General features: G+C 35.7%; 1 protein-coding gene and 2 non-coding genes across 3 annotated transcripts; 1 reads left to right on the forward strand and 2 right to left on the reverse strand.

The window, feature by feature from the left end:
• The first annotated feature begins 502 nt into the window (after window positions 1-502).
• Window positions 503-574, forward strand: TRNAN-GUU (transfer RNA asparagine (anticodon GUU)). Its single transcript has one exon. It is a non-coding gene; the product is annotated as a tRNA-Asn (tRNA).
• A 590-nt stretch (window positions 575-1,164) lies between these two features.
• TRNAR-ACG (transfer RNA arginine (anticodon ACG)) lies at window positions 1,165-1,238 on the reverse strand. Its single transcript has one exon. It is a non-coding gene; the product is annotated as a tRNA-Arg (tRNA).
• A 2,626-nt stretch (window positions 1,239-3,864) lies between these two features.
• On the reverse strand, window positions 3,865-7,926 carry LOC104107767 (proteasome subunit alpha type-1-B-like). Its single transcript, XM_009616650.4, has 2 exons — window positions 7,412-7,926; window positions 3,865-4,530 (listed from the first exon to the last, which is right to left on the reverse strand). Exons 1-2 carry the CDS (start codon window positions 7,760-7,762, stop codon window positions 4,057-4,059), a joined length of 825 nt encoding a protein of 274 aa, XP_009614945.1. The 5' UTR covers window positions 7,763-7,926; the 3' UTR covers window positions 3,865-4,056.
• Window positions 7,927-9,974: the final 2,048 nt, after the last annotated feature.

The raw sequence follows: 9,974 nt of genomic DNA on the forward strand, positions 1-9,974 counted from the left end.
CGTGGTACATATTTATGAAAAATTAAATCAAAACGTACAATAGCTAATTTTGCAAAGAAATCTCTATTTGTTTCCTAATGAATATGGTTCTGGCACAGAAGTATTAACTTGAACATATGATATGTACAAACATGTAATTAAAATCTTTACAACATAAACAGAAACAATATAGTTGAAAAACAAAATTCGAAAAAAAAATTGTCTTTAAAATCCCATCCTAATCGGTACTAAGTCTCAATCACACGCTCCACATGAGTCTTCTTCATCTGCACAAGAATATTGAATAATCGACCGATAATTACTTATATAAATTTGTTAAATATATATTGTTTGAAGAAGGTGAGAAGTCTAATGAAATAGAGCCACTTTGAGGTTCCCTCTAAAATGAGACATGTAAGGGAGCCACTACGAAGAAGTTCTGGAAGTTACGAAGGAAGCTTCGAACTCATATTGCTCATGGGTTGGGAACGGGAATTGAACTCTATGAGATCGAATCTCCTAATCCTCAGTAGCTCAGTGGTAGAGCGGTCGGTTGTTAACCGATTGGTCGTAGGTTCGAATCCTACTTGGGGAGATTTGATTGATTCTGAATTAAAGAATTCAAAATAAAGGGGCTCGCTTTGCCCGTTAAGAGTAGGTAACTCGTTCCTTATCTTTGTTTCTATTGCATTCTATCTCATCGTATCACATTCTGTTCTGCGAGATTAGAAAATCACCATCAATACCTCTGTCTAGGTACGAGATAATCCTTTGTTCCATAACTCTGGAGCTATTTATAACTAGCCAATTAAGAAGTCTCAGATGTACTAGCACTGCATCAAAGATGCAGTCACCGATTCTCCTGAGAGGTCACAATTGCCGCGAGCAAAGATATTAATGACGAGGAAGGCTTTTTTGTTATGCTACCAATACTTGCTCTGCTATTCTACCCAAGCCTGGCTGAGGAAGAGTTACGGAGCATAAAACAAAAAAAAATACGTTAATGGGGCATACTATGTGTAATGATTCCCCCATTCACGATAAATAATAAATAAAAAGAGAAAAAGAAAAGTCATTCCATTTCGACAAAAGACCCACACCCAAGTTCCATAGCTTTTGGTTTGCTATCCCGATCATGATTTTCCTACCCCCAGAGGGAAAGGTACTTCCCTTTTGGGCCGGTTGTGGGCGAGGAGGGATTCGAACCCTCGACACCGTGGTTCGTAGTCACGTGCTCTAATCCTCTGAGCTACATGCCCTACCCCGTCTCCACTGGATCTGTTCTCGGGAGTACCCTAAAAAAAAAGGAACCTTTTCTCTCCCCAGCCATTTGGGGTTAAGAAGATGTGAAAGAGCATTTATCTCTATAAGAAGGATGCATTCTGAGGTGTGAAGTGGGAGAGAAGGGATGTCAGAATTGGGGTCTTGAATAAAACGACCTTTTGATTTTTTATTTTTTTTTAATTTTCATATTGAAAAAGTAATAAGAATGAGAGGTGTTAAGCCCCCTTCTTAGAATTAGAACCCATTGAGGGGGGCCTCGGCCTGGGAAGGGAAGAGTGGCCGAGTGGTAAAAAACGGCAGATTGTAAATATGTAAGAAATTTTTCTACGTAAGCTTTAAAAAAATAATAGATATCGATAAGAAAAAGGGTAGAAAACGAACAACAGTATCTATAGAACATTAAATATCTTGAAGAGTTAGCTTGTTTTACACCTTGAACTCATGCTGATAAGGAACTAAAAATAGGATGAAATATTCCAAAGAAGTCAAACCTAAAGAGGCCTAAACCTAAAAGAACGCCACACACGTTGGTAAAGAATTCTAATCCTAAACAACAAACGCCTAAAGAATCCTAAACTTAAAATAAAGCAAAATCATAGCCAATAAAAACTGTAATATACGATAGTTTTGGTGTTATCCCAAAATTTAAAATAAAAAGAAATAGCAGTAAACAATTACAATTATATCCAACGTAAAATACACTTATGAAGGATAAAAAGGCGAACGACATTTCGATAGGGGATTTGTGTTTTTAATATAGTACTAGTCTTATGATACGCGCGTTGCGCGTTTACCCTATGTTATTGAGTAAATTATTTTACAAATTATATAGATATTATTTAAAAGTATGTTTGAGCTATAAAATAAGATAAAATAAGCAAAAGTGCTGAAAATTACAACATGAAAGGAGGAATTAGCATATCCCAAAGTAATACTTCCACCATCTCAATTTATGTAATGGTATTTTAACTGAGCAAGTGTTTAAAAAATAAATAAATTTAAATTATGTTCCTGAATAGTAATATTGTTGGAGGACTCTAGTTTTCTAGAGGCAGCCAATGGATATAAAAAATTATAAAATCAAAGTAGATCGGTGCATATTCGTGACATTAAAGCAATATTAGTTAAAGATGATTTTCTTGATTAAAAGTAAACTACAACAATCTACAAGTAGCATAAGAAGCTGACCTTGGCCCTATACGTCGATCACTAATTGACAATATGGCTATCTCCATGCATCGCACTGGAATACATAAAGTCAATTCCCCAAAGTCATAAAACAAAAATTACACATAAAACACCATAGGAGGTATCAAGAAAACAGAAATAAAATCTAAGAATGATACATACGCGAGAACGATATCTCAGGTAATACCAACATGTAGCATAAATCATAGAAGGCAGTAAAACAAAACTACACAACCGAACTTTAACTAAAGCTTCAATAACATGATATCAAGCCAAGGATCAAACCAATATAATATCGACAAAGAAAAACGGTTGAGAAAGTAATAGATTTGTAGCTAAACTCATTCTTTTTATTATTAAGGTTCTTTCATGTATGTGCTTTTCTATTTAGGTTTTTTTTTGTTTACTTGATTACGAATAGGAGTGTTATTTTATCGATTTCATATGAATGAGTTTTTAAAATCTGATATAGTAATAATGATATAAGGAACTAAACCTACACAAAAGAGACAATGAAAATTGCATCCTAAACGAACACAAAAGGAACAATGAGAAAAAGACATACCATAATTAAAAAGACAGAATCTAAAGAAAAAGGGAAAAAGAACTCGTAAGGCAAGAATTCCAAAACCCAAATAATGCAAATTCTAAAGAATTCTAAACCTAAAAGGAATTAAGCACACAACACTTTTTGATTTTTTCCAAAAAAATTAATGATTACATTTACAAGTATATCCAACATATAATGCACTTACGAAGGGTAAAAAAAGCGAACGATATTTCGATAGGGCATTCGTGCTTTTAATACAGTATAGATATAGATAGATATAGATATCCCACTAACTTTACCTTATATTGGAAGAAGTAATAGTAGACTATTTCGACAGTTGTAATTACTGCATTAGCTTCGGATATCATAAAAAAGAATTACAATTATACTGCACAAGTCGATCATTAAAATGAATCGAGTATGTAATACCTCAAGGTGGATAGTTTTAACACGCAGGAATGTATATGTATAGGAGGTTCTCTGGCAACAGTTCTAATCTGACATTTGATGAGAAACCAATTGCAGCATGCATGTGACTAGTAGTGGAGGTAAAATACTTAAAAGTCTTTAAAACTACAAACGAGTCTGTCACCTTGTTTCAGTACCACATGGAAGTAACATGCACGTTCAAGAAATACACACTTTCTTTTCCTTTTATATATAACCTCCTCAATCATTCAATCATAATCGTAAGTTTCCCTGATTCCCTCACCTCCAAGGCTCGCGTGGACACAAACGAACTAATACACCACCCCTACCTCAAAACCTCTACAGTTTAGTCGACAGTTTGCTGACAGAAGAAAATGAATTGTGCATAACAAAGAAAAACATGGGGGGGGGGAGAGAGCTCTCCAATCCGACAGTCATTTAAACTGTTTAAAGTTTAAGTGCAGAAGCATGAGCTTTGAAATGTTTGGACCAAAGTAAAGCATGATTGCATAATAAAACATCCAAGCAGAAAATATTACCCATTGTGCCACACGAAATCTCATCATTCTAACAAGGCGAAATCTCTGAAATGAAAGAAGTGAGGCCTAAAGGAAGACATAACATCATCAAATATCCATTGGGGCAGCTCCTTGATCAGCAGGGGCACCCTCTTCGGGTGCTGCTGCTGGTTCATCACTCCCAGCTTCATCTGGGGCTGCAACAGGAGCTTCTTCACCAGCTATCTCAAATTCATTGATCAATGCTTGTATAGTTTCCTTGTCCAACATATGGAAAGCCTCTCCTACTCCTACCACTGCAACCGTGCAATTGGAGCTTGTTAGTTTTTCTCCTTGCAAAGTTTCTCTCAGTGCAAAGAGCGCATCCTTAAGCAGGCTTTCCCGTGAAGAATCCATGAAAGTCTCAAACCTACGTTCCAAGTACGTTTTGGCAGCTTGTGAACGAGATCCAATGGCAAAAGCTTGATACTCGAAGTAGTTACCACTAGGGCAATTGTAGTAAAGGTGAGCACCAGACTCATCCAGCCCACCAACAAGCAGGCCAACACCATAAGGCCGTTTCCAGGATCTTTGAGTGCAGACCTGCCACACAAGTGAATGTTAAGATGATATTGAGCAAGAAAGAGGCATCAACTCTCAAATTGGACAGTTAGCCTCGTATACCAATAACAAAAATTCGTTCCATCAATAGATCATCCTGACAAATTGAGGGAAAAAACAACATATAGCTCAATATCCACCAGGACATGACAAAGGACTAGAAAGAATTTTAGTTTTTCTTCAGCTCTCCTCCATGATTTAGGGCTTTGCACATGTGCCATTTGCAGGTGCACTGATTCGCCACCGAACACATCTGTACTGAAGAACTAAAAGAACCTTGTTGACTTTTCTATTTCTTTACTGGAACAGAACTGTTCGAACATGAAGAATACCAGCTATCATCTAAGAGCTGAGCTCTACTTTTTCCTTCTGTAAGACATTTCGGGACAAATTATAGGAGTCCTATATCAGGCACCACACAGTTGGTGCAACCTATCATCGTAACACCCGAAAAATTGTGCATAAATAAGATGTTCAGAGCTACCCAAGACCATATGCTTTCTTGAGAAGAGCTAGAGGAGTCTTTTATTTTTTTCTTGAGAACGAAGCTAGAGGAGTCATCTTCTTACTGTTTGACATGAGCTAGTAAACTAACTAAAAAGTTATATTAAGAACTCAGATTGGTAAAAACTTGATGTAACCTTACCCTGAATCGTTGAAGCAGAAAGAATATGACAATTGTCCACACATCAAGGCTTATAATAATGTCTTAAAAGGATTAATGCCACACAAATTTTATTGCGGGCCTCTAGTTTTAACAGTTGCTGGAACACAACTTATTCCACACGTCTAAGAAGGTATCATTGTCTATTAAGCCATAGACTACTTAGTTCATTTTTTATGTCGTGCATGTCTATATTCTTTTTACCTCTATGGGAGATTTCTAGAGTTCATAGAATTAAGTGCAAATTTCAGAGTCCTCAGAATTTGGAAGTATGTGAAAGTGTTTAGAAGTAAAACCCCAGGCCCTACTTGGATTGCAGAATCACCTACGGCTAACAATAAGAAAAATTTCAAGGAGTGCCTGCAATAATAAAATCGTGGAACTCACAAAATCACAACTTAAGGCTGCAGCGAAGTTTTAGACTGCAAAACCCATTCCATATTTTCTAAACACGAAAAGTAGAAGTTTCTAGCTGGTGAGTTCTAAAATGTATAATACTTTTCCTTAAAGACAGAATAGGCAGTATATAGTAGGTACCTAATTCAAATAGTCTGAATTACACTGTAATTCCTTACGAGAAGATTAAGAATGATCACTTATGATAAAAGCTTGAATAACACTAGCTATTACGACTAGGCCACACATTGCAGCAACTCATTTATTACCATGTTCCCTCATTTAGCAAAGTATCTAATTTCCTCAAGAACATATATTGATATCTGACAGGAAAATCCAACGATCTTATACCCAGTTTTACACCAAAGAAAAGGCACATTTAATTAATCTAAAGGTAGCACTTCAAATCATGTCCCGGTACTAAGAAAATATTAAGATGCAGTTACATATTATGGCACCTCATTTGTAAAGAAAAAGTGGGAAAAATTTGGGCAAGCCGGGCTATAATGTGACTATGATACAGCTCCAGGAATGACAAATGCATGGGCAAACAATTAAAGTGCATCAGCGTTTACGGGAGTTGTCCAACAGTAAAATAGAATGGTAACTGGCTCCAAATAGATCGCCCAAGAAAAAGCATAGCACCTATAAGCTCCAAATATGTAGCAATTGGCAAGTAGTTTTCTTCCATTCCAAGTTCCGAACTGATCTTATGGATATTTGACAAGTGAAAACAAACATAAATTAATTCTAGGACTACGCAAGAGTATTTACAACAAAACCTACTTTAGTCAATAGAACAATACAAGCGTTCAAGCTATTACCAATCTGTTGAATGGCCACTCGCTAAAGTTCATGTCTACCGTTTCAATAACTATATCGGATAAGTAATTCTTATGGAGTTTAAGAATCCAGGGTGCCGGACCTAAATCTTTTACGGTGCAATCTCCCTATAGTTGCATAGTTGGGAAAACTGCTCTATTACTGAATATATCAAGAGAGCAGCACACAAGTTTACCAAGGGAATATGAAATAGGAACACGAACATCAATAACCTCCATGCTAAACCACATTAAGTTACGTCTCATTGCATTGAAGTTGTGGCTCAAAATCGCTGGCAATGGGAGGAATGCAAGAAAAGAAATTTTTTTAACAGACTCCTCTTCCGCCTCCCACCCTTTTTCTTAGAACTTTCGCTTATTTGTTCACTTTGTAAGTAAAAGAGAGGCGCAGCTAGAGATAATGAATGAGAAACTACTAGCCAAAAGGAACACAAACACTTCAATTCAACAAATGATACTAATACTATACGACAAGAGCTTGAGAAAAAATCCAACTTGTAATGAATGAGAAACTACTAGCCAAAAGGAACACAAACACTTCAATTCAACAAATGGTAATAATACTACAACAAACAAGAGTTTGAGAAAAAATCCAACTTGCTTTCCCCAGAAGGGAAAATCTGAAACCAGAACACCTGTCCCCCCTTTGAACCAGGCTAAAATCAGAGGTGGATCCAGGAGTTTAAGGCAGTGGATATAGAGTACCACTGCACCAACTATTCCTTTGTGACAGTAAATGCAAACAAATCATAAATTTCCAATCCAAAGTTGTTTCATTAGATATCAATAGCTCTGCAGCCACTGCCAAAACCTTGCATTTGCGTATGACTAAAACCCTAGCCCCTCAATTTCAACAGAGCAACAGAAGAATTCAGTTCATCAGCAAATACCAAACCGTAAGCAATCATTTAAGCGGAAATCAGATACAAAAACAACTTAGGGTTTTGAGAAAGAGCGAAACCTGAGCTTTATCAGCGAGCTGAACAACAAGACGGCCTACAGGCAACGGCGACTCATAAGCGTAACTATAATTAATGCACTCATTACGCATATACCGAGAAAGTACACGGCCGTCGGCAGTAAGTCCGGCGATTGCAACTCCGATGTGGTCATCAACTTTGAAGATCTTCTTCTGGTGAGAGGATAATTCGGAATTCGCCTTATTAACGCACGCGAGAATCACGTGCGTCTTCGATCTCAAACCTATTGCCGCTGAACCTTGCTTCACTGCCTCCATTGCGTACTCTACCTGAAATAGCCTCCCCGCCGGTGACCATGTCGTCACGTCGGTATCGTACTGGTTTCTGAACATTCTGTCTATCAAATGTTAGGGATTCGAATACGATGTCGTTTTATGGGAGTTTGGAATCACACACTTTGTCCAATGCGAAGCCTTTCTGTTTCTCTCCCTTTAATGGAGTTGGGAGAGTGAAAGCTTTGAGTTGTCTTTTCTTTTCCTTCAAGCCAAGAGTGAATAATTGGGTTTTTTCTTCAAAACCCGACAAGTAATTAGGGCCGTCATCATCATGGGTCATCTGCTAACTGGATGGCCCAATTACGGTTATTGTGAATGGGCTGGATATGGAAAGTATGGGTCCAGTATCTGACTGGATCCAAATCCAAGTCCTTTATTGGGATCTTTACACAAATAGCCGGCTGGATTCTTTGTTTACTTTTTTCTAGCTGATATACATAGATTATATGCTGATTATACTATATTATATGTAGATTATACATCTGCTTGCTATTTTTAGTTTAAGTGATTGAGTGTGCAGCAATTTATGTTAATTTGTCTCCTTTATTCTCGATGGAAGAATTAGCCTAAATAGTTATCTACCCAACCGCTTAAACTAAAAATAGTTTGTGGATATATAATACTATAATATACATATAATTCATGTAAATATTTATATAATTATGTATAATCAATATTTAATATATATGTACCGGCTAGGAAAAGTAACACGTGAATACGATCGGCTATTTGTGTAAATATTCCTTATTCATGATTGGAAGGGGAAGTGCACAAATAGCCATATTTTGGTCCTCCATTTAAATAGTAGCTGAAATTTACAACATCAGAATACTAAGAGAGTGTTTGGATTGGCTTAAAAGCTTGTCAAACCAGCTTAAAAATACTTTTTAGTTTATTTTGGTGTTTGGCAAATACAAAAAGTCAAGTACTTTTAAGCCAAAAAAATTAAAAACAAGCCAAAAGCAATAAGTTGGTCTATCCCAACTTATTATTTTGGGCTTAAAAGCTACCCGAGTTTGACCAGATAATTTACCCTATTATCCCTTACATATTTCTATAACTACCAAAGTACTCTCTCTTACTAAAACCTCTAGCCCGTTTATTTTTCTTCCCATTTCTTCCTAACTGGTATCATAACCTCAAGAACATTCTAAATTGATTAGCAATACTTGTTTCTCAACTTCAAAAGCTTTCTAACTCCTTCAGATTCCATTTTTGATTCATTAGCCTAATCAAAAATGAAAGCAGAAGGCAAGAAAGTAACTTTTACGTGGTTCTATGATTTTGAAAAGTACTTTACGTTAATTTATTTACTTTGTGGTAATATTATATGAATTGTTTATATAATTTAAGTATATTTTTAATTACAATTATTAATTGATGTTTTATCCAATAAGTACTTTATATTAATTAAAATAATCTTATCTAATAAGTATTATAAATTAAACTGAATTGATACACAAATTAATCTGCATTTGAGTTAATTTAAAATTAAAAATGCATCAATAAGCTTATTTTTAGTGTTGACAGCTTTAAGAGCATCTCGGTCATTTTAACAGAAAAGGGTGCTTATCAGCGCTTGTTTACCAAACATTTTAATAGCTTTTTTTCAGTTTAAGCACTTCTATCCAAACACGTTACTGTTTATTTGTAAAAAAAGCTCAAGAACTTAAAAAGTGCTTTTAAGCACTTATGCTTAAAAGTCATTTTTTTTTTTGACCAATCCAAACGGGCTCTAAGCTTTTAATTGCAGGTCTGAAATTTGAGTGCGATTCTAGTCTAAATTTAGGATTTGGCATAGCCTAACTTTAGACCCCCAAAGGTTTGATATGAAGTTTTGGTTTAAGTAATCTAAGTATGAAATTAGGCTATGGCAATTTAAAACTTAAGACTTGAATATCTGAAAAAAGAAAAAGAAACAGTAGCAAAAGTCTGAAGTTTGCCAAAATTGGTTAAAGTTTAAATAGTACTTTTTAAAAATTGGATATTAGTTTAATAGGATGTCAAAAGCAGGTACGTGGTGTCACTTCTATTGAGCCAGCTAGAATCGTTTAGTCAGAGGAAAAAGAGTGTAAATTTTGTACTGATCAATGAATTGTCTAACATGATTTGTGCAACCACCAAATGATATCTCATGTCGTAGTACTTCGATAACTTGTGCGACTTGAATACTTGGCTAGCGTTTGGATACAAGGTGGATGGAGAGTATAAGTTACGGATAGTTTTTGCTTAGATTTTGTATTTATATTTAAAAATTTATTTAATATGT

The sequence above is a fragment of the Nicotiana tomentosiformis genome, chromosome 4 (assembly GCF_000390325.3).
Source record: "Nicotiana tomentosiformis chromosome 4, ASM39032v3, whole genome shotgun sequence".
NCBI lineage: Eukaryota > Viridiplantae > Streptophyta > Magnoliopsida > Solanales > Solanaceae > Nicotiana > Nicotiana tomentosiformis.